Source organism: Aulonocara sp. 'chitande type north' Nkhata Bay, linkage group LG2, assembly GCF_057382095.1.
Source record: "Aulonocara sp. 'chitande type north' Nkhata Bay isolate Kocher_YH1m ecotype deep benthic linkage group LG2, A_spYH_male_GT1.1, whole genome shotgun sequence".
In the NCBI taxonomy this organism is placed as follows: Eukaryota; Metazoa; Chordata; class Actinopteri; order Cichliformes; family Cichlidae; genus Aulonocara; species Aulonocara sp. 'chitande type north' Nkhata Bay.
Window position 1 is genome coordinate 29,439,835 of NC_141345.1, and position 26,170 is coordinate 29,466,004.

The 26,170-nt window shown below is 40.1% G+C and overlaps 1 protein-coding gene across 1 annotated transcript; it reads right to left on the minus strand.

Moving 5' to 3' along the window:
• Positions 1-1,668: 1,668 nt before the first annotated feature.
• On the minus strand, positions 1,669-26,131 carry slc16a2 (solute carrier family 16 member 2). Its single transcript, XM_086258099.1, has 7 exons — positions 24,962-26,131; positions 14,088-14,232; positions 13,313-13,805; positions 11,853-11,996; positions 9,280-9,508; positions 7,097-7,362; positions 1,669-6,999 (listed from the first exon to the last, which is right to left on the minus strand). Exons 1-6 carry the CDS (start codon positions 25,392-25,394, stop codon positions 7,112-7,114), a joined length of 1,695 nt encoding a protein of 564 aa, XP_086114225.1. The 5' UTR covers positions 25,395-26,131; the 3' UTR covers positions 1,669-6,999; positions 7,097-7,111.
• Between the last annotated feature and the right edge of the window lie 39 nt (positions 26,132-26,170).

Genomic DNA, 26,170 nt, shown 5'->3' on the forward strand with positions numbered 1-26,170 from the left:
TAGAAGTTTGTTTCAGCTGCTGAAGGGGGGCGTGGGGAGTTATTATCTCAATAAAAAAAAATAAATTGACATTTATAGTTAACTTGACGTTTTGAGATAACAAATATTTAAAAAAAAAAAAAAAGTAAAAACTTCAGTGACGGTAACTATTTTGTCAAAAACAAGCAGTCAAAACAATCTTCTGTAGTTTTCACTATATGGAAAGATCTACTGTTAAAACATTTTTCTAAGGCACTTCCTTAAAGTACCTTCAAGGCAGATCATTTGCTGTGCCAACACTATTGTGGTAAGATAGAAGCCAGTACTGTTCCAACAGGTAATACCAGTCACTAACTGCAAATCTATCTAGAGGATTATATGAAAACAATTCTTAAAGGAAAATCGTTCTGTTTTCTTCTAGAGGGGTCAACATGTAGGAATGAGTCAAAGGGTTTAATGATTTTTGTGTTTTGGAAGAACAATGAATATCACTGGTAAGCAGCATCAGCAGAAATCAAATTCAGGCCAATTTCTTTAGCAGGTTTACCAAACCGCTCTTAGTACAGTGTCTCTCCTTTCTCCATGGCTAGGACTAGTTCAAGTAAATTTACTAAAAAAACAAGGTTGTGACTTCTTGTCTCATTCTATAAGGTTGATTTCCAGTAAGTAAAAAGATCAGTAGTGAGGTAGTAAGTAGTAAGTAGTGAGGCTGGTAGGGCAAGAGTTGCTCAGGCAGGTTAGTAAAGAGTTCTTTACAGCAGGTACTCAAACAGGAAGTAGGATACAGGTAAGTACAAGAATAATGACTCCAAACACACAGGTGAGCAAATAAGTAAAAAGTGGCCTGAGGTATACTACCACTACCATAACAGTCGCACAATGAGTGATGGTGTACTCTGGGTTTAAATACTGCATGGACGGGGCATCTGAAAAACGTTAAGGAGAGAACTGTTCTGAGCATACTGCAGCATGTTCAGGGCTTTGATAGACTGGCCAACCAGGAGGTAATCTGGGTGGGAAGTGATCAAAGCATTAATGAGGGTTTCAGCTGTGTTCTGCAGATTTTGAGAAGGATTTAATATAGAATGAGAATTTGAGGGTGGAGTTCAGCGTCCAATCATGTTAAGGTGTAAATTAGCCACTTTTGAGAGAATTGACTTGGATGGATGGCTGGACAAACAACATGTGCCTACAGAAGTATAAAAGAAATCCATGAATTAAACACTATATAGTCATGCAATATTAGAACGCTCACATTTAAAGGGGTTAAATAATGTAATGTGTGCCCCAGAAATATCATTCTTCATTGTGTTTATAGTTGCTTTATAAAGGAGCTCCAAGCTCAGAGTTGAAGTCAACAACTGATTTATTCTTTGCCTTGTGACACGTGCCCAGTCATTCCCTTTGTACATAAAGAGCTTTGCTTTCCGGAGCTGATTCAGCGAAGCGTAAACTTCAAGATTAACCATGACCGGGTGCCTAAGTGAGGAATACTGAGGCCAGCGCAGGACTTAAAGCCTGAATGAACACAGCCATGTTGCTCTGGTGATAGTGAACAGATTGCACATTTGATGACCGAGAGTGTGTCCATGGACAACAGCACAAAAACACAAAGTTAATCTCCAGTTGGGTGAAATAGTTGACAAGCGAAGCGCACAGCTATAGAGAAAAGAGAGTGACAGCATGAGCTGCAATATTATGTCTTTATTATAGGTTTAATAGAAAAAAAATGTGCCTCTTTTGATACAGATTCAAAATTATGACAAAAAAAATCCATACATTTTTCTAGCAGCATGACTTAATCTCAGATCATGTGATGACACTGGCCTTGTTTGATCATTCTGTAAAAGGAATTAAACGGATAGATATATATTTAAAAAAAAAAAAAAAAAAAAAGCTTCTTTTTTTGCAAAAGTACAGCTTGTGTGAAACAGAAGGACAAAAGGTGGCAGCTTTAAGAAGTGACGAGAGGCCATAGAGGTTTAACTGCAGGAACCTTACTGGAGGTTAGAGAAGGAAGGTTTATCAGATCCCTGTACTGAAATATGTAAGACTGTGAGGAGGTCTCAGCTGAGCATCACTGCAGAACCATACAGACAACGTACAGAATCAGTCAACAGTTTTAGCACACCTCCACTTTTCCAGTTACTGCTGTTTACATCACATAGTGTCTAAACCAGGAGGGTCAAATATAAGGCTCAAGGGCAGGGATAGGGACGCCAAAGACTCCAGTCTGGCCCACTGCATGGTTTTGGAAAATGTGAAGGAGGCCATGAATGATTTTTTTCATGTTTTGCAGCTTTCACTAATGATAAAGAACTCCCTCATGACCAAGTAAATAATACCCTAACAATTAAATCACAGAATGTTCCTGTTGAAGCTGGCCCTCTGGGTCCTTTCGATGTTTGGCCGTCTCTAGAAAAATTGTTTGCATCTACTTTCAAAGCTACGTTGAACTGCACCGCTACTGGAAATTATTTTCTTAATTCTGTTTTTGTTGCAGTTTACTGCTTACCTTTGTACCATTTACGGTCAATAGACATTAACAGCCTTAATCTCAATAAATACCTGGAAAATGGAGGGAGTGCTCAAAACTTTTGACCATTAAGTGTTTCACAAAATTTAAAAACACAGTTACTAAAAACATTGGAACATTTATAAATGTGGAAACATGATGCCTACAGTTAAGATAATTTTTAAAAAAAAATATCACTGAATAAAACATGTGGAGTGTGGAAAGGTCTATACATTATGCATGTGCGACCTGTAATATTGTGTTCTTCCTGGAAGGGATCCATAGTAATCTGCAAATCATGACTCAGCGTATAATAGAGACCCTCAGCTATGCTTTAACACATACTGTTTGTTTTAGATGTTACACAGTAAGCAGAGATTGAGGTCTGAAGAGCAGCAAAATGACACATTGCACACCGGTATAACAAGGCTTGCTACTGCAAATGGTGAAGAAATTATGCTATTTTTTTAAATTACCTATAAAACAAACAAACAAAAAACAAACAAACAAGTAAATATGACACAGTATAATCACATTTAGTTCATCTGACCTGTATTTCTATGGGTTTTGAAACAACCAAGAAAGCACATAGGGAATCATGCTAGCGTTGCCTTTTCACGTGTACATTAGAGTTTAATGTGCCTCTTTGAAGCTGCTACATGCATAGTGTATGTCACAAGCAGCACAGGAGAAAAAGGTGAAGCTTTCTGGGAAACAGTGACAAGTCTGACAACAGCTCAAAGCTTTCTAATAATACAAAGTATTTAAAAAGAAAACATTAAGTAAAACAAGTAGTAGTGTTAGTAGTACATACATAGTTTAGGTAAAGTATAAGGGGCTCTACTGTAGGTTTAGCGGTTCCCGAACTACTACCAGCTACAGCTTTGAGTGCTACAGAGACAAATGCAACTTGTAGTCCAAGTAAGCATTCATTATTACAGTCTGACATGATCAGAATGAAATTAATGCAGTCTCATAAAGTGGACCACAAACCCAGTGATGCTGCATAGATCAAACGGCTTTGCTAAGCCAAACACTGGTTTAGCAGACACCCTGTAACCATACACATGTACTCATGTGTCTCATTTTTCATTCATTTGGGTGTTTCGGCTTTATGTATTCCTTCAGAACCGGACACACAAACTAACTCAACAGTTCTCTTTCCAGCAGTATCACAAAAAAACTTATTTATGATTCATTTAGAAGAATTATAGTAATATATGTCATTTTTCTGTATCTTAATCTACAGTAGGTTACAAAATAAAAAGCATTCAGCTGCTTCTGACCAGAAACTGGACGAAGCTGTTAGAAAATGAAAAATAATCAGTAGAAAAGTAGCACAGGTATAATTGAAAATGTTACGATTTTAATTCTGGTCTCAAATCTGGAAACAAATTTTGACCACGTGTATAGGTAAATGTAAGGCAGGCAAGTTTTCATAATTTAGGTTTCTGCTGTGACTCAAATGTCTTGTTTTTGTCTTCAAAAGTGTGATTTGGAAAACACTAACATGATGCCAACATACTAAAAATTAAGAAAAAAAGCAAAAAATGTATCTTCACAGTCAATGACATACTAAAAACTGAAAAAAAGAAATCTATTACATTTTGTTTGGACGGATATAATTGGTGCATAAAGAAAAATCACTTTTCACAACTGGGGGGTCACCGAAGAGGACATAATGTTGCGACATTAGCTTTATCTAATTTTTTTTTACCAGTGGTGGAATATAAATGACACAGGCCCCTAGTTTGAGCAGCAGTGGAATTGACAGTGTACACAAAAAAGATAGTTTATATAATAGAATTTGCCTCATTACATTTCATATTTACATATGGGTGGATGCACTTCATATAAATATAAACCAACTCTATAAGGACGCTGAATTTGCACTTCTAGAAGCATCTCCTGAAATCATTTATAATACTTAATTACAAAATCTGTTGGGCAGCTGGTGACTGTTTTAGTTAAGTAAAAGAGGCTTTGCATGGAGGGATGATATCATGTTAAACCATTCATTTATATGGCTGGTGTAAACCCATCATTTTTAATTACCACCATTTTTTTTTTTTTTTTTTTATTGGCCAGCAGCAGCTGCAAATTATGTAAACAACCGTTTGCACTGCCAATAAAATCTAACAAAGCCTTAGACCTCAAACTAGAGACGTGTGATTTTGCTTCCCAACCTGCGCATATAAACTGTTTATATTCCTTTATTCCATCTTATTAAGTATATCTGACAGTTAAATAACAGCATTTCTTCAGCTGAAGACAATTTCATGAAGAGAACTCACGGTGACAACGATCAGTGAATGTGTCGGAAGAGCGGGAATGCTGAGGACTGAAAACAACAGAGTAAACGGATACGAAGGCAGAAGATCTGTTAAAAACGTTTACGCACCAACTGTTTTGGAAGAAGCGAGACTGACTGACAACAGACATTTGGCAGTTTTGTGGCTCTCGGACTGTAACAGAAAAAAAGAAAAATCTCAACACAGAACAGCAACGTTAAAAAATAATAAAGAATGTCGAAGTGTTCAACTGGATTGCTGAGGATTGTGTAATTACTGAGGTACAGGTGTATGTTTCCTATCCAGAACCATTTGTCCATATAAAAACTACACTCAGCAGTGAGGTTTGTGCAGCTTTTATGCTCTGATCTGTTGTCAAGTGGACTGCGTAATGGCAGTGAAAGCAAGGAGGGGAAACCAACAAAGAAACGCCAGCTGAATGCCACGGCATTCCCCCCTTTGTGATTCAGTTATGCATAGAACCACGTAGAATTGTGTAACTCAAACAGCTGATTATTGCAGCTCTACTTCACGTCTGTTCGCTGAAGTCTGTCGTTCAGGAGAACTTGCAATCTAAAAGCGCAGAGGTAAGTGGTCCAAAATGCTAAGTGGTAGTTACCACTACAGATTGTCCTCCCGAGGGAATACTGTATCTCAACAAGATTGCAGCATTTCTGCAAAAACAACTAGTGATGTCATCGTAGTGATGCTAAATTAAAGCAGCAAACTGGCTGGATTATCTGTGAGATGGCCTGATGAGGGCTTGGGCCATTTGGCAGTTTTTAATCTCTGCCCCCTCTTCATCAACAGACCCCAACTTAGCTTCATATTAAATAAATGCCTCTAATATTAAATGCAGATTCACACACGCACAGGATGCATGACTATCTTTGTGAGGAAGATCACTGACATCATCCCTATCTTTAACCCTAACCATCCAAACCAACACCCCAACCATAACCTTCTTGTAAACAATCCTTAGGCCACATCATAACCTTTAAACAGGCAGAAAGGATGTGAAACTCAAACTAGTCCTTACTAAGATCACTAGGCAACCACACACACATACACTTTCAAACAAAATGCCTTTTGCAAAGTTGAATAAAGTCTATGTTTTTCACAGCCATTAAGTTCCCATAACTACTGCTTGACTCCAACTCTTTCCACACCTATAAAGCACAAAACTGTTGTCAGTTATTTTTCAAAGCTGTGTCAGACACAGTTAATTCAGATTTGTGTAGCACCCTGCTAAAAAAAATTTTCGTTTGGTGAGAAAAAAAGCAAACATTTATGCTTTACAGACTCAGGAGGAAATACCCTCTATTAACTGTGGTGGTGAAAAGTCACTGACCCAACACTGAAAACTGGTAACAGGTCAAAAACACTAAGGTTCATTGCATATGAATCAGTGGAATCAACAGCTGCCACAATTACACACGTCCTCCTTGCAGGCAGACTGGTGAAGAAATTTTGCTTAAGTTTTAGACAGCGGAGTGTGAACACACAGTGACGCCAGGGTCTAAAACTCATGTGCAGCTGAGCTGAGGTGGATTGTATCTGCTGGCAATATCTGTTACCTCCTGTGACATGTACAAACAGTACGCATGCTTCTGTTGTAGCTGTAACAGCAGAAAACACAGACAGAAGCGCAGAGCCGAATACAGCAAAGCTGCAAATCATTTAAGATATAACCATGTTTTAGCTACACATACTAAATAAAACACATTGTGTTAAAAAGAAATCAGATGTTTGAGGTACAACATAAAGACATTTTGACTTTATCCCTTCACTAGTTGTTATTTTATATACCTCTTCTTCTCAGAAGATCTAAAAATAAAAGTGTATCTTTTTTACAGCTTCAAAAGCTAAGGTAGCACGATTAAATGCTATAAAATCAGAAAGACAGCTTTTTAGTCTTCATTTAGTTCCTCGTGGAGGTATGTGTTACAACGACTAGATTAGACTACGTTGTGCTTTTCTGCTTTTATCCACCTCCGACGCTAATGTGCCCTCTTTTCATCCACTCCGTGACTTGTCGCCAGAGCATTGTCAACTTCTCTTCGCATTAAACAAAAAAAAGAAAGAAAACAGCCAAAGAGGGGGGTCTTGGAGGGTTGCAGGTTAAAGATCAGCCAACAGGAAATCCACAGTTGAGACTTCTGGTTAGGTGGAGGACAGATTATGGATGAGAAAAGGTGCTGGTGGGCTGAATCCCTGAGAAAAACAGTATATGCAATATGTTTTAGAAGGAATTGGAATATCTAGACGTTATTGCATACATGTATGTTTTCACATACACGATGTGCCTAACCTTTGTATGATGCGATCAGATGTGTGTCTCTACATCTGTATAGCCGGGCAGGATGTCTCCATTGGAGCAGCTCTTGGGCTCCTCGGCCGGTGGGGCGCTGGGCAACATGTGGGCAGTTGTGGAGGTCTCCTCTGGTGATGCCTGACCTCGCTGGAGCCTGTGGTGGATCAGGGGCACAAAGAACAGCACCACGCCCCCCACCATCGGAGGCACACCAGCCAGGGAGAAGGCCACTGTGTAATTCCCAAAATAGTCATGCAGGAGACCTGTGCAGCGGAGGTAAGGAAGCAAAATGCGAATGGAAAGATTAAAACATCTGCTTTAGATCAAGCAGATTCCCAGTTTGTTTATACTGTGTATACACACAGTGAAATAAATGTACACCCTCTTCCACATCCTGCAATGCATTTAAGCTACTCCGCTGCCCGGCAGATGGTGGACATCGCACACTAGCAAAGACAGGCCGTGTGTTGACGAAGGCAGTGAAGAAAAAGATTTGTAATTACCAAACGTTGTAGTAAACAATACAGTATTCAAACCATTTACAGAAAAGGGTGTGCAAAGATTATATGAGGAAGGAAATCCACATTTGTTGGGCCTCAAGGACACATGAGAAAAGAGCAGGGGGGTTTTTTAACTACAGCTCTGGGCCTAGAAGACAATAAGCTTTGTCGAGCCTCATAAACACAGTGTTCCTTAGTTTCAGTTTGTCTGCTTGTAGGCTTTAATGCTAACTAAGCATTAGAATAAACGAACCGTTTTTATGTTCTATAGTATGGTTGTTATTATGGTTGTTTTTGTGGCTTAAAGGGGCCCCAATGTGCTCATTTCCAACTATGTTTTATCTTTGGACTCCAATTGAAGGCTCTGTATGTGTCACAATTCAAACTAATATTTGTTTTTCTTATCATGGGGCCTGGTGCAGCCCCTCAGTTTTTCCTCTAACACAGTTCTTTGGTTCCAGTAACCATAAGTCAATAAAAAAGACACTTTCTCTGCATGCAGGTCACAGTGTGCATTCTCAAGTAGTGCAGTCTGATCTCTTAAATTAACATCCCACCTGCACCGCCTGTTCATATTACTTTTTGGTGATACTGTTCGCTAACAAAGGAGACAGAAAGCCAAGAAACAAGGCTGTTCATTTTTGTAAAATTCATGGAATTTGACAGTAAGAATTCCTTATTTTCTGTCTTGTTTCCTGGATTTCTGGTCAATTGTGAAAAAAGACAAGTGCCCAAAATTAAAATAAAATTTCTGATTATTGAATAGAAAACATTAAAGATGAAATTGGATCTCCTATATCTTGATTATGAAAACAAGACTTTGCAAAAGAAATGGATACAGCAAGGCTACAACTAGCAGGTTTTTTTTTTAGTTGAACAATTTGCAGGTATATACTGTCATAATGCCTCTTTTTGTTTAACCACACTATAAAAGAGGTGCATAGTAATGTATTATTACAGTAAGAAGGATTATTGGTTGCACCAATATTGCTGGCATAGCTTTGGATATGCTATCGATCTATGTCAGTGCACTGCTGTCTCTAATACTGCAATGCAAAACAAAAATCTGTCATTAGGAAGTGAAGATTATTTTGAAAACTAAATCTCTTTTAAAGAAATAAAAAAAAAAACCCTGCCAGACAGCATGACTCTTCATTTAAAAAAGTACATTTAGCATTTGACATCTAAGAGTTTCAGTATGTTGGCTGAGGCTACAAAGGCCAGGAAAAAGCTGTCAGGAAGTCAGAAAGTTGTGTAGTAAAAGCAGCTCTGGTATGTGTGAGAGGCAAAAGAGATTGTTGAGATAAAGTCAAAAGATGCCTGAGTCAGCAGCGTGCTGCGACTAGTGTTCTTAGGTATTATTTTTTTATTAGCGAGCGGAACAAAAGAACGCAGATCGAAGATCAGTACTGTGTGTGCTTTTTCATGAACACAAATCCTCATGGCCATGAGCCCAACCATCTCTAAACACAAACCAGTGTATAACCTGTCCTGCTGTGCATTTGTCTTTATCCGTTTACTAATTACGTTAGTTGTACCCACGTCCAAGGTTTTTCTCTGCTAATATAATTCAGCTCATTGTGCATCCCTACTGCCAACAAGCATAGCACAGATGTGTAAATAACATATATCTGCGCTATTCAAAAAGTGGAAAACACACACACATATATAGCTTCTTACCAGCGATAGGTGGACCCGCAGTCATAGGGATAGACATGAGGCCCAGAAGGTAACCTATAGCCTGCGAGGCTTGCATGGGCCCGACAAGCTCAAAAGCTATGGGAGCCATCATGGTGAGGAAGCATCCATCACACAGTCCCAGAAACACACACACGACCACCAGCCCGGCGAACATCGAGCACTGAGGAATCATCATGGACATCAGGCCAAGAACAATGAAGGAGACCACCTGCAAAATACAGCAAGAACCCATAAACAAGCTTTGAATGTCTTGATGCTCTCCTAACATTCTTTTTGACAGATAAATATGCGTTAAATGCAGTCAGTCAGATGGCTCACATTGCTTTCTTTTTGCCTTTGTTCATGCATGTAAATCTGGCCTCAGGCAGATATGGTTACGTGTGCAAGTGGACACACCCTCCATCTACAGGCTCCACCTACACATATTTATGTCAGGTAAAGTTATTTGAGAAAATAAAAAGTACTTTGTCTGCCAGAGAAATTGATCATGAACGATAAAAAGTCCTGATATGTTCTCAAACATACTTTAAATATGCAGAAAAACAAAGTTCTGATATGAGTAAGTCTTACCACTTGGCTCGGTAAGACCTGTTGGTCCTTACTGTGAAATACTATTTAAATTAAGTGTATTTCTGTGGTAACAACATAAAAGAATTTTTGAATTAATTTTTCCAATTCAGGACTCTTCCTGTGTCATCGCTCTCATCTAACGTCTCCGTCAGGCAAAGTTCAGCATCATAGTTACATTTACTATGGTAATTCACCTGAGTGCACCGGTGCCGTCATCAATCTGATTAATAAACTACATGTTAATGATTATGAAAAATATAAAAGATATAAAGCTGTCTGTTCACTAAGTGTCTACGGCATGAATGCTGTGAATGACTGTTCTGTGTCACTTCAAAGAGCCAAAGAGTGTTACTTCAAATCCCTTCACAACTACAACAATGTGGATTTAAGCAATTAAAAACTGTGTTCAACACTTGGACAAAAGAAACATACTGGATTTCATTCTATAAAAGACTCTTGCATAACTAGACTCTTTAATATTCACCGCCACACTGTCAGGAAATTCTTTATATGACTAATACTGCAAATGAAGCTTTAGAAATACTTTGCTTGATATCACAGATCAGCACATTTTAAGTATGCATGTCCCACAACTTCAAAGTTGTTTTTATATTTTAATTAATCCGTAACTCCGTGCCCCTTTGCTTAGTGAGCTGCTTGAACGAGTTTATTGGTCAAAACAATGGATCCCTGTGTTTTGCATTCAGCAGAAGCCGCACGTGCAGGAAATGGCAACTCCTGTTTGTATTCACTGCACAAATTGCTCTCACATCACCTTGTCTATTTCCTGGAAAATAGACAAGGAACCTGACATTATCCAGTCATGTAATTCCCCTTGTGTTCGCAAGTCTGTTTTTCATTCCAGAGAAACATAATGCCATTAAGCCATTAATAAAAACGAATTTCTAATTTCACCAAGGTAATAAAAAATAAATATTTTAGTAAAATTGGGCCTAACAAACAACACAGGTGTGTGAAAAAGTGTTTGCCCCGCTTAAATGTTTCAAATCATCAAACATATGTACATATGTACACAAATGTAAACACAAGTAAAAACAAAATGCCGTTTTTAAGCGAATTATTACATAAATTAACTGTTGTATATCACATCTTTGGAAAGCTGAGTCCCCAGGCCTGATTACTGCCACACGTGTTCTCGATCAAGAAATCACTTAAACAGAACCGGACTGACAAAGTAAGCAGTTGACCAAAAGATCGTCAAAAGCCAGACACCATAGTGCGATTCAAAGGAATTCGGGAACAAATGAGAATCAAAATAAGTGAAAACTCCCAAGAGGTTATAAAGCTGTTTCTAAAACTGTGTGACTCCAGTGAACCACAGGGAGAGCCAGTATCCATAACTGGCAAAAACACGGAACAGTGGGGAACTTTCGAGGAGTGGCCGGCTGACCAAAATTACCACATGAGCGCGGCGGCGATTCATCCAAGAGGTCACAAAAGACCCCAGAAAAACATCCGAAGAGCTGCAGGCCTCACTTGCCTCAGTGTTCATGACTTCATAAGAAAGAGTCTGGGCAAAAAAAGCCTGCATGGCAGAGCTCCAAGATGAAAACCACTGCTGAGCAAAAGGAACATAAAGGTTCATCTAGGTTTTCCCAGAAAACATCCCGATTATCCCCAAGACTGTTGGGAAAATAGTCTGTGGACTGACGAGACAAAAGCTGAACTTTTTGGAAGGCGTGTGTCCCGTTACATCTGGCATTTCAGAAAAGTAACATCATACCAACGGTCAAATATGGTGATGGTAGTGGGATGGTCTGGGACTGTTTGAGTTACTCTTACATAGTAAGGAAAAGCATTAAAAAAAAGTGCTTGTGTGGGTGAATGAGGCAAATTTTATAAAAACCACTTTTTGACAGGCACACTTACCACTGTGAAGTGCATTAGGTTTTCCCAAAAACAGACCAAACAGTAAAGAAAAGCAGTCTGCATAAATTTTAGAGCTTCAATAATTCCCTCACCTGCATGTAGACTTTCCGTAGACCAGGAATGAGATCCCCGATCTTTCCAAAAGTGAGGCGTCCCACCCCTGATGATGCTCCTATGCAAACAAGGAGCACCCACTCCTTTTCAGTGCCCTTGAACTGTTCTTTTACAAAATTAATCTGAGAGACACAATAAGACAGAATCATTACTGTGGACACTGTTAGTCCGTAAAAGTCCATCGTGCATATAATGACAAAGATATTATACAACGTGCTCATGAACCGTATTCTTCATTGCCGAGAAAACATTACACTCAGCATTTGTTGGAGTGGAATTGTTCATCCTTCACCCCAAATCAACCTCAAACATTAACAAAATGTCCACATCAACAGACCTTTGGAACTGCGGAGCAGGAAGACTGAACGCATATAGGTCAGGGCCTCCCGCTCCCTTTAGCCGTGACCCCCAAATTAGATCCAAAACATGAAACCGCCCTCTGAAGTCTTTCCTGAACATGCTGGTCCTTGTGAAATATTTGCTCTGCTTTGAAGGTCTACATTCATCAATGGCCATAGGATAGGTATGTTTAGGGATACAGAGAGGCCATACAGGAGAGGTTTCCTGAGATGGTCGAGCCAATACAAAGACCGGGGCAGTGTTTACATCTGGGCCCGGGCCTGAAACAACAGGCCTGACAGAGGGAGGCCGGAGCTGGAACATCCGACATCTGGATAGAGGGAGATCAACTTCACAGCAACTTAACACTTCATCTTCATTTTTTACTATCTTATTATCACACCCCAAATTCAATCAGAGTTCAGACTTTGAAAACATACTTGAGTTTGTGGATGTAAACAAAATGGATAAATGGACTTCTTTTACTTTCGGCTTCTCTAGCTGAGTAGTTTAGTTAGTAGTTAGTAAACTACTGTCAAGCTCTTTGGCTTCAACATGACATATTTAAATTATAGATTTTCCCTTTGGGCAACCTTTTTCAAAGGTTGTACACTGAAGCAGAAAAAAAATTAAGAAGAGCACAATTAACTCCTGGCAACTGAGTGCTGTTCCTCACAGAAGCTATTGTGACAAACTCTGTTATCCTTATTGAGAGGGACAAAGGCGATGTTCAGCCACTGCTCATTTACTCAGTTGACATGCATTCAATTGCCCTCTTTCCAAAAGGCCTACAGAAGATGAATGGCACCAGACCTCCCACAGTGCAACAGTATGGCTCTGACATCAATCTCACTCCCCCTCATTTCCAGTGTCAGCTGAGAAAAAGCATTTTTACATCAAACCCATGATTAGGAACCCCACTGATCTCTAATGCTCTTTGTGTAAGCGCATAATATAAATAAAGAGGTCGGAATGTTTTACCACAGCAGAAATAACTGACAGTGCTTTCTTTATTCACATAAAAACTGGGCTTATTGTAAATATTTATAAAGCAGCACCATTTAGAAACAATTACTTCTTGCCTATCTTATGTTCTTACCAGATGGATATATGGCACGAAATAGCCCAATACAGCTGTAGCCACTCCAAATGCCCACACTCGGTATGTGACGATGTGAAACACACGCAAATTGAAGTACTTCCTGATGGTGGTTATCGCCCTGCTCCACCTGCCTCCACTTTGAGCATTAGCTTGAGTTTGGGATTCGGCATGGTCGGGGCCTATTCCTTGGGGGCCCATGTCTCCCCCAGCAGGGATCAGAGGCTTGAACATTAGCGCCAGCAGAGCCTGGATCAGCATGAAGACGCTGAGGATCTGGAATGTTCTGCTGAGGCCCAAAGGTTCCACCACCTCTTTCAGTAACACCGGAAGGCCCATAGAGAAGAGGCTGGCACCAGCCGTCACCACACCATTGGCCAGACCCAAGCGCTGGCGGAAGTAGTGGCCCAGGATGACCAACGAGGGCTGGAAGGTGAAGGAGGAGCCGCAGCCAAACAATATGCCGTATGTGAAGTAACGAAGGATCAAGGAACTACAATGAAAAAAAAGGACATCAGGAAGAAAAACGAGCATAAATATAATAATAAATAAACCCAGTGTAGGTTGTCCACAGAAAACTCTCACAGAGGACCACATGGGCTAGCCGACATGGGGCCCACATGGGTTTTTCATGTGCAAGCTCATAATGGTTTACCCACAAAATTTCCTCTTGGAGGCCTAAAAGGGCAAAACATCTAGAGCCCCTGATTTAGCATATAATTTTACATGGTTTCATTCATATTTTCAAAGGACGTATCTGACAAACATGTCTTACTTTGCAAACGATGTACTGAGCAGTCCTATAAAAGCCAGTGCCGCCCCACTCACAGCCGTCTTCCTGCAGCCAAAGTGGTCTGTGAACATGCTGACCACAGGTGAACAGAAGAAGATCATGCCCATGGCCAGGGCCCCAACCCAGGCTGGAGAGGAAGTTGAGAGAAGAAAGAATTCATCATCAGAAGCATGTGGAAATCTCAGGTGTTATACCTATCACCTAAAGTAAATAAAAGACACTGTTATATCTGTTTGTACACAAAGCAAAGATCAGTGTGTGCAGTCCTTGACCATTAAAACATAATTTTTTCCACGTGTAGAAGTTATTGCATAAAAGTTAAAAAAGGCATCACTGAAAAACAACATGGCCTTCATGCACGTATGCCTGGGCCTCTATGCAAATCTTTATGTTTTGTTTAAAGTTTTTGAGAGCTTGCAAGCTGTTTGCAAATCTGCCACCTGACCTCAGCAGCAGCCACGCTCAAAGTAAACATGTGTAGCATTTTGAGTCTTGCCTTTAAATGCCCCATACAGTAGGTATTAATTAACCCAGACAATAAGAATTTTGCCCACAAGATTTCCCGAAGCTTTGAAAAACTACAAAGCTTTGTATGCTGCACACTAGTTTTTTCTTCTCTGTCTTTGTGACTCTCTCACCACCTGATGTGATTTGCTATTAATATACATTTATGTAACTCTACTCATTATTGTGTCTACACTTGCATCATGTAGATCAGACACGCTCTATAAGATTTCTCATGGTGATTAAGCAGATCAAAAAGTGAATCAAAGTGGATAGTTCTGGCCTGTAGAGCATGCAGTGTTAAAACATAACGAGGCAGATTTCTCTAGCAGAGACACCGCGTACCCTGTAGTACAAACAAACACATGTCTGGATCCAGTCCCTGAGGGAGCAAAGGTAGCTTTGATGTCTACCATGGTGTCTGGGCCTTGGGTCACACTGGTCCAACAGTCCAATAGAAATGAGACCAGAGAGACTACTAAACAGCCTGATGGCAGGATTTATGTACCTAAGCGCGCGCACACACACACACACACACACACACACACACACACACACACACACACACACACACACTGAGTTCAGAGTGAAACATGAGCTGTGCACCACTGTATAAATAGTCTTAAATGTGGACACTATGTAACCCTATGTACTATACTATACATGTAATACATGTTCTGGTACACAGAGTACGATTAAAGCACAGGACTCTACTCGAGTCTTTCTACAGTTTATTCTTTCAAATTAAATGGAAAAAAGGGGAGGGGGGTCATACACCCAGCCATATAGGTGGAATCTACATCCTCAATAACAATTTCAGTAGATTTAATAGTATAATATATTAAATGCTTTTGATACACATTCACTAGTCACTTTGTTACCTTGCAGTGCTGGGTTAGACTCAGAATCAACAAGGTGATGGAAACAGGATTTTGGTCCGCGTTGACATCATAGCATCACACACTTGCTGCACATCCATACTGTGAATCTCCTGTTCCACCACCTCCCAATGGTGCTCTAGTGGATAGTGATATACTCATATTACAAATGAGTATATCATAAATGACCATCATAAATGGTCCACTATAATACATAGGTAGGCTGTGATGCTTAAATTATGCTTTATTGCTCAAGGTGAGACTTTTTCTAGTCCAGTCAAATTCTAAATAGCATACTTTGAGGAATTTGCAAGTAGTGAGACATAAAAACATAAAAACAGTGCCCTTTAAGTTACCTAAAAGTGTGAACTGGCTGATAGTTATGAGTGTTTCTATTGCTGAATCACTGCATTTCCTCAGCTTCAGATATTATTTCTTACTGATGTAGCTCCTAAGACCACTTAAGCTACCACCTGTAATACTTTTCCTTTTTTCTGTTCAATACTAGATGTCCAGCTGGTTTGTCTGGAAAATACCACAGGCTCTTAACTTAATCTCACCAATCTCAGCTAGTGATTGCGGCGTTCCCATCTGGACATGCACTGCTGCTAGCATGCTGTTTCTTGCAGACTCATTCTTGGAAAGCCCAATATCTGACACAGAGATGTAAAGTGTTTTATAACACTCAAATTGGTCAGTTTGGCATTATAATGTAGTTCCAGTATTGCTTTTTTTAATGGCTCTAGCACCTGCAGTGCTAGTATTGCACCAATAACAGTTTGGACATGACAAACCAAAAGGTCCGATGTGAAATCAGAGGGTCAAAACAACAGGCCCGTGTCACACTGCCTTACAGCATACTCTATATTCTGGCCAGCCCCACAACAAAGCCCCATTTCCCTGTGTCCTGACACAACAACTGAGTGCACTGTGCTCATTAGAGGGGATTAGGTCCAAACACTTTCAAACAAAAGCAAAAGAACACAGTGAGGGAGACTGGAGCCAAATGAAAAGATGTCTGTTTGTGTGGGGTAGCAAAGAAGGGGGTTAACAAGCTTCCATCTCTTAACATGATTGATGCAGTCTGACAAGAAGCAGCATACTCTATAGGACCCATATTTATGTTAGAGTAAGAACACTTAAGGCAGAAAAATGCAGTTGGGTTTTATATAATAAGAAGTTTATATAAGACTAATGAGTTCAGCATGCTTTATGCTAAGCTGTAATATATGCATGCAAGACAACTGTGTTTTGTGGATTTCTTCTATGTGTTATGTAATTAAAATGTATATTTACATAACTGTGTCTAGTCTAATCTGTGTCATGTGTAGCCATCCTAGACAACCATATATATGACAGCTAAAAGGTACACTAAAACTAAGTCATTCATATCACAGAGGCCCTGTTACTCCATTCATAACAAAGCTGAAATTTAACCAGGCATTAAATTACCTACACTGCAGTTACTAAATTATTAGGTTCACAGATTCTTTTTTATGAGCAGCTGTAGTGCAATGAGAAACTGACACTATTTTGTTGTCCACAGCACCAGATTTGAAATGAAATAATGACGTTTAACTGCCTACTTTCAGTCTTAATTTGAGAATATCAGGATTCATATCAAATGACTAGAGTAGGAATAATAGGTCATTAGTCCCCTTGTTTAAGGGGGCAGAAAGTACGATACTTTGAAGGGAAACTGCTCAGAATATGGTCTGTGGGTTTTCCAGAATAACAAAGACACTGTCCTTGGAAAGATCCCTTGCTGTTGTTTTTGTTTTCATTGCTTTGAGAAGCACCAATGACATTTTCTTTCACTTCCAATGTATCCCGCAGTGTATGAAACCATCCGCTTAGACGACTGCGAATGCAGCGCACTGCTGCTTTCAGCTCAAAATTATTGTTTCTGAGCCAGTGAGCCCAAACAATCAAAAACACATCTGTTCAAATGCTTTCTGACGATATTTTCCACGGCTGACGCAGACACGGGGAAATGCTGCTGAACCTAAACAATGCATCACACTGTTTCTGAGAGCGTCTTGGGGGACGTACTCCTAAAGAAACAATAGTCATAGGTATTTTTGTCCCTCAAGGTAACATAAAATGCTCTTAGCAGGTGCTGAGGCAACATAATAAACTGAAAAACACAAATACATTGCTTTACACTGCTACGATCCAGCAGTGTGTTTTTTGATTATGTACGAGTAATCCCTATGATCCAGCTCAGGTTTCAAACTGCTCCAAATGCACAGATTCAGAGCATTTTTTCTACTCTATATCTATATGATGAGAGCACATATCCCTAATGTGGTCAGTCAGTCAATCATGAGATATTTGGCTTGAATTTAGCCAGAAAAGAGCTAAAACTTCTTCAAACGCAGGCAGTGCACAAACTTACAAGCCGCACCAATGTCCAGTATTAGATCAAACATGTTGAATCATCTATAATAATAATGGATTGGATTTATATAGCACTTTTCAAGGCACCCAAAGCGCTTTACAATACCACTATTCATTCACTCACTGGTGGAGGTAGCTACAGTTGTAGCCCCTCTGGCCAGCACCAGTAGGCGGTAGGGTAAAGTGCCCAAGGACACAACGACCAGGACAGAGAGCCCGGGGATCGAACCAGCGACCTTCCGGTTACAGATGCGCTTCCCAACCCCATGAGCCACGGTCGCCCATGTGAATCAACTGTGAATCAACTGTGAATCATCCACGAATACTACAGTAGAGTCCAAGAACAACACTGTGAAGATGAAGATAAGCATAAAAGTCACCTTTAAATCAGTCATTTTTATCTTATAATAATTAATACCATACCAAGTTAAAGATTAAAGTCCATAATAAGGACAGAATGTTCATTTTAAAGAATGAGAAAACACTGCTTGTATCATAAAGACAGTAGAATGGTAAGGATGTTGTGTTAGCACAAATATAGAAAGTACAACAGGTGAGGCGACACAGTTCGCAAAGGCTTGCTAGCAGAAGGCATGTGGAGGCCCATCTGTCACAGATCAACCAGGAGTCTCTTCAAACAGCTCAGGCTCAGACCATAAATGAGCTCTGACAGCAAAGCTATCAGGATGCTCCTTGAGTTGTTTACTCGGTACCACTCACAGGAAAATCAACTATTCCCTCTGATGTTTACAAATCGCATCATATTTCAGGCTGAGAGTAAGTGCAAACTGCTTGTGTTGACACTATTAATAAAGCTGAAAGGGGTAATCCTTTTTATTTTTTTTAATGGATGTGTTTTGCGGAGATTTTACTCTGTCATGTGTCAGCATAGTAGTACAACTGAAATTAATTGGATTGAACTGAAATGATAGTTTCTGCAACATCCTCTATAAACAGATGCATTTTGGTATTGAGGGGACACTGGTGTCCTAGTCGTTAGGGTGCATACCCCATAGGCTAAATTGTGATCAGTAGAAGGGTCCAGAGCCAAGCGCCTGGTTAAATGGACCTCATCCTATCTAAATACAGAAAAAAATGCCTAAAACTAACCAAAATCAACCAATAAATACTCTTTGTACACATCTTTATATACCTTTTTATAAGCGCATGGAGTTTGAAGAAACTTTTTCCAACCTGAACCCATTCCACTGTCCACTGGAATGCTAAAAATGCCTCGTTGCACCCTGATCTGCCAACCTAAGATTTCCAGCTGTCCTGGGAGATGCTGGAGAAATCTGGAGCAGGGGAAAAACAATAACACACTACCTACCAAGAGCACAGCCCTACGTTAATGGTTTAAGACATGTTCTTGGCAGACAGACTATTGTGTTACTTCACTTGTTTTTGATGTTTTTGAGAAAATCCAACAATGATTATTAAGCACATCTAAAATAATGAACAACTAGCCACTGAAGAAACACAGAGATAAACCTGGAATCATTGTCTTTGAAGGTTTCCCCAGTTTCTCCAACCACTGTGTATACAAATGTTATAAGCATATGTTGCACTTCATTCTTCCCCATGTTTAATGTTCTGTTAAAGGCTTTTTAACATTAGAAAGACTTTCAATAAAGACGCCATCGTTGCCTTTAAGCAATGAATCAATGAGTTTAAAGTGAAACAGAGTTTAAAAGGTATTTTTTTTACCTGACTGCTAACGATGGCCAAGATAAATAATGCACAACAAGGTCACACAAAGAAAACAGAGATATGATGAAGCACAACTCAATATTTGGAAGACAGCTTTAAGCAGTTTAGTAAAACATCTTTAATGCCTCTCACTTGTTGGCTAGTTTTGGCTTGTTGTAGTTATTCCTAACTATATATTGTCAGCATGCAGCAAATGGCTGCTTTTAATCTTCAGATACTTTCCAACGTCCAGGCCAGTGAGTGTGAATGTCCCTGTTATTTCAGTATTCTCAGGGTTTTCAACACTTAAAGTTATGAATGCATAAACATTATGATGTTTGAGTTAAAAAGGCTCTCCTTTACCTGCAGCATTACTAATGGAGCCTATCTGGCAGAAGCTTGTCTCAAAGTCTTTGAACCAGGAACAAAACATCACGAGTAATTTTTTAAATGGACCCAAGAAATCACTTAAATTAAGAGAAATCTAGCAATAAATTAGACTACAGGTGACAGGGCAATTAATTTTTGACTAGTAAAAAGGAATCAACTTTTTAAGCTTTTTTGGGGCTCGATATTAGCAGTTCTTATTAATAATAACCGGTGTAGCAACAGCTGAAATGTAATGAAAGAAAACTAAAGTGTGTCCCCTACTTTCATCCAACAGCAGGCCCTCTACACTTACCCTGGATAAACAACAAATTGCTAAACACATAACCTTGTTCTACGCAAACAGCTGATCAATAGTCAAGATGAGATAAACCCAGTAATTGTTTGATCTGTCTGACTGAGCTACCTACCGCATAATTACCACAGATACTGCGCCACTCATTTTGGCTTCAATCCTATCAGTGTGACAGGACCAGGTAAGCTGTTTATCCAGACTGACACCTAAAAGCTGGACCTGCCCTGAAGTCATATCCAGACAAGACACCAACTTGTCCGTAAGCACTGCACCATAAGGAAGTGTGGTTCTGCCACTAAAGCAAACATTTCCTGACTTGATCCTGAAAGGATCAAACCACACTTTGAACTTTGAAGGTGAATCCGCTCCATTTCTGTTTTTTGGTTGTATTTTTTTAAGTTGTAATACTGCTAGGCTAGTAGTTAGCGAGTGTTTTACACACTGTCAGTCTCTTCCATGAAAATTAGGAGGGACCAGCAATCTGCTAGCAACCAAAGCGAATGTAAGGAATTTTCTGATGCAGCTCCCAACTCAATCAGTTTCAACAAATGTCACTTCCAAAAACTTAGAGGAACACAAATTTTCCCTAGCAACCAGAGGTTTCTGGGGATTGCCGACCGGTCTCGATCCCTTTGTGTCTGCAGGCTTAGCGGAATAACCGTAACTTAGCCACCAGCATCTACACTGAAAATATAAGCTTTAAGGTACTTCAGTTATAGTTCAATGTTCCTTATATTGAAATCAGCACTGACGTCACGCAAGAAAGCGTCACCATTTTTCATTTTACATCTAGCGGTTAATGTAACGAGGCATCAGTTTTCTATGCTAAGATAAAAAGATTTTGAGCTGCTGTCAAGGCCAGTGATAGAAGAATAACAGTTACCTGCTATAAAGGCTAAAACCGTTGGCTTTGAGAGGAAATTGTTTCTTTCAGACTAAAGTTAATAATATGACAACAGTTCAAAAGTGCAATCGGCTATATCCTTATTCATTTACCATCAAGGTTATGTAGCCCATTTGTGCAGAGAAACAAGTTTTAACCTCCTATATTTGTATTGCTTTCAAGTAAAGCCTAAAAATCATATACAATTCTTGATAAATTCTTCAGTTGGTTCAACAAAAAAGTTTGCTATCCAAGTTATTCGCATCGTGGCTTTTATTGATTTCCATTTGTTTAAAAAACAGTTTATTTACATATTTATTTATTTACATACATAGTGGGTTTTGACACAATTAGACTCAATGAACAAAGATATATGTGCCTAACATGTCAGTAAAACTATTCTATAATACACTCATGCTTTAGTTAACTGAGCTTGTGTTTTCAATCTTTCCAGATTTAGTTTCTAAAAATGACGTGGTTTGTTCTATTATTTTCTCTCAGTTTTATTGCAGCATTCTTCATTTAGCTAAGCTCCACATCAAGCCACAGGGCTAAAGCACTGCTCACAATAGGTTAGTGAGTTTTCTTATCGGTGCATGCTTGTCTAGAACAGTCTGTAAGATATCCAGGAACAAGCGTAATGTAATTTCTGAATCTTTCACTCGGTGTGTTCTTTTCCCCTGTGAATTTTTTACATCATAAGTCTTTGAAGCAGAATCTGTGACCTAATGATTCTGGTCATTGCTATTACACTTACTAGATCCATTATTGTGCCATTAGTGTAGATGTGGTCAGTGCATGAGGCAGACATGAGTCTAGACATGCCAGAGCTTACTGTGGTAGGAATGATAAATATCTGAGTTAAATCACTCGCATTCTTTGTCATCTTTCTTTAAGAGTGCATGATGAAGAAATCCAGGCGATGTTTAAGTCCCCAAGAATCATTTCACTGCATTTCTCTCTGTTGATTTGTAGATTTGTGAAGCACAGCACATTCAAGCTAGCGGGATTTGATGTAATGTAGGTGACTAAAGCCAACAGGCTTCTGCAGCTGGAGTCATCAGATGTTTTCTCACATTCGCACAGATACCATAGCCTACTGGTATAGTTACTACAGAGTCATTAAGTATTCTTGTGAGAGAATAAAGTGCATAACGCTCAGTAAGTAAACCAACTTTAGGCTTAGAAACAAGTAGAACTTGATGAGCTACTTTTTTTCTCATCACAATTTTCCTCCTGCTCCGTTTCACGGTGGCACATAGATGGAAATAGTTTTAGGCTTCAATGAAAAATTAATTCCTTCCTCACTCAGTCCCTTTCTTCTGCCCCTTCACACACATTCCCTCTTTGCCAACTTTGCTGCAGCTGAAACAGTGCCGGCTGCATTTTGAACTTTCCTCCCACATTCGGTGCAGCCACGTTCATTCCCCCCCCCCCTTCCATTTTCAAAAGAAAGGTGTGCCGGGCACGTGCACTCACTTTACAAGTTTACCAACATTTTTGTGGTAACAACTGGGAAAAAAATGAGTAAAGGTGTCATGTTAATCACGGAGCAAATCATTACCATATGTGACTCATAACCCACACACACCTCGCCGTCATTAAAAATTTAAAGTACCTACTGTTCTCAACCCCTACTTCGATACTGCTACGGTATTCTGAAACTCACTTGTTTACTCCTCGATGTTTATAAAAGACCTCAGCAAGGCCTAATGGTGATCTCTAAGTATGATTTCATTATATCCAGCCTTTTGTTATCCCTTATGGTCCTTTGCTTTTTTTTCTATTGAGCAGTCTGACATCTTTTAAAATGTTGTACACGTGTGAATTTAGACCGGATATCTCAAAAGAAGCCTTTAAGATCATAGCTATTGTAGCTAAGCTCTTCCCCTGTGCTTTTTTCCTGCTGCTGAGGTAAAAAGGTCAGGTCTCAGCCTACTCACTTAATCTGTTCACATATGAGCTCAACCCAAGAAAATGCTGGAGATGAAATCCTAAATATGTCAAAAAATGGGGAAGAGAGAATATAAACATCCTGTATAAAATTCCATCAGCTTCTTTTAATAAATAAGATGTCTTTCCTATACCGCCCCGCCCCCCTATTGCTTTTATACTGATAATAATAATAAAGGTTCACATTTGTTCCAGCAAACAGCATTAGTGCCATAATCCCTTCCCACATTGTGACCTTAACTTTTGCATGTGATTGCGGGAACTGACGAGGATTTTAAGAAAAACATCCACTCCTGTTACATGATTCCCGAGCTCAAAACATTTCTCTGCATGGATCAGTACACTGCAGAAGCAGCTTTCACGGTTTTCACAATGAGGAAGGGGAGGAGGAGAAAGAAAGGCAGGAGGGTCCCTTTCTTCTCCCCCCAAACAAGAATTCCCATGATTACTCCTTTAGTCAGTATTTGTTAACAAGATTAACAAGCACAAAGCTAGAAGCCACGGTTACCCAGAAGCCCAGAGCTTCATTAGCAACAAATTGGACGCTGACTTTGTGAACTCACTGAAGAATAGAAATGTTTCTACTGGACTTGCAGGCACAAGAAAATGTCAGATTCCTGCAAACAATTGGAGTAGCACCAGGCCCATTGTTTCTGGGGACTAATTTATCTGCAACAACAAGACTGAACTGTCACATTCCTGTAAATGAACATCAGTGATTTCTTTATTAAGACTGATATCCTTGACTGCTTTGTATAGTGCCTTTCCCGTTGCAGGGAGCTGAGCGCAAACAGTAAATAAGGATAGAGAAATAGTCTGACCATTTAGTAATGAAAGCTTATGATCCTAAACAGAATGGTTGAAATGGGAGAAGTGGGTAGGGTAATGATGTGACTCTAATAATAACTACCTGTTAGATTGTATTAAATACTACAAGCAGAAGCAATATCCCTGATTTACATATCTATCGCAGGATTTTTAATCATTAGTCATGTGCATCTTGGGGACTCTAACAAGTCTGTCCATACTGGTCCAGCAATGCATGGGTCAGACATTCGTATGGACCAATATCGGCCTCGCTAACTGCAATTATCTGTCTACTACCACCCTGGCTGATATTTAACAAAACAGCTTTGTTCTGGCCAAATGTTCAACGATATTGTGGTAAATAGCTTAAAATTTTTGTCTTTGTTTGGTTGTTGGGAACCAAGAGGGGAAAATATAACAAGAAAAAAACAGCACTCCAATATCAGCTCAGTACCGGTGCAAATGTTCACAAATATTCAGTCCTTTGTGCTCACTAGATCATTAAGGAAACCTTTATCAAAGGACCCACTGTAGCAAACTGTGTTGTGGATAAACAGACAGCCTTAATGAATAGTTAACAAGTGCCTACGGTGCTTTTTCAGTTAAGTGCCTGTAACTCATTAGAATGCTGGTGCTTTGGAAAACAAGAGATTTCAACAGGATGTAAGGAGCAATTTCAGAGTAAGAGAAGAAAATAATAATTCAAAAATAAGAATGCAGCAATGAGCATACTTTACACCTGCTGGTGGGGCACTTGTTTTATTCATTACTGTGTTTAGTGTTCCACTGGGAATTTAAGTTATTCCACTTTTTTCTAAAGTGATATACATATTAAAATAAACATCCTGTAAATTAATATAAAGTTGATGTTAAAATGTTTATTATAGTAATTGTGCTTTAAATGACACTTCCACAGCTCTAAGTTCCACTTTTAAAAAAAATCCTATAATTATAAACCAAATGTGCATCAAGATTCTCTACTCCTGTCCACCAGCTCACTTGTGGCTTCAGCTCCAGCCCACCTGAGCAGAGAGATACTGCTCAGATAGTACTTACTCACCCACTTTGAACTGGGATGTTTGGTCTTCAGGGTCTGTGTGCTCCTTCACCAGCATCATGTGCAGGATCCCGAAGGAGTTGTGAATTCCGAAGATTGACCCGTTGCACCAGGTTGCAGCAAAAACCACCAGCCAGCCAGCGAAACCACCTTCGGGTGGGACGAAGCCAGCTCCGTGGCCGGGCTTCTCTACCTGCACCCTAGCCTCGAAGTCGGAACCCGGCGTGAGGGGTGGCTTGCAGCCGGTCTCGATCAGCTGCGTATTACTGTCCTCCTTCACGATTTTACCCTCGCTGCCGTCCGCCTGGTCATGCTTTCTCGTGTCTAGGTCTTGAGGGGCATCCCTCTGCTCCATCTGAGGACCTGGAGCCGGCTGTTCCGTCCGTGACTCTCTGTCGGACGGCTGCGCTTGGTTGTCTAGCCCGTTGGTCCCCATGCTGTCTGATCTGGCGGAGAGGCTACTGTGGGCTTTTGGCGCACATGCATGAGATATAGGTCGCTGACATAAGAGCACCGATTTGAATAACAGCTTTGATTGGTTATCTGTCAAACGTGAAAGACTGATGGTGTTTTTCCTGGCACACAAGCTTCCTACACGCTGCTCGCAGCCCCAACTTCAGCGAATAAACTCCAACCTGCAAACATAGCGTGTGTCATTCTGGCCGGAGGTCTATATTTCCAGGAATTAGCTCGCACCGCCTATCCTTCCTTTTAATGCAAGCCTGCCTAACCGCCTATAAAGACTAACACCATGTATTTACTTGTGTTGGCTCTTCTCCTCGGTGCCGAAAGAGGATCATCAACCTGCGAAAACGTCCGCTCCGCCTCGACTCCGTGTAGCCCCGTCGCGCAGTTCCCGCACTATCATCAACATTTCCCGATGTTAAATGCAAGAATTAGACGCTTCTTTTTATCTTTACAAGGTGGATATGTAACGTAGGTAGGCCTGTGCATGTCCCGTAGGCTGTAGCGGTTCTCAAGTGTCAACACACACCGAGCCGTCATTCAGCAAATCCACACACCCCTCCTCCTCGACCACCTCCTTTCCCCGGCGGACGGACAGTTGGAGCCAATGGTGGAGCTTCAGTACAGTTACAGTAGAACGAGTTTGCACTTCGTGGCTTTTCGCGGAAAACCCCGAGTGTGGCTTGCTTTTCCTCTCTTGTGTCGGATTAGTAACAACATCCTGTGGCTAATGCAAACATCCGTTTC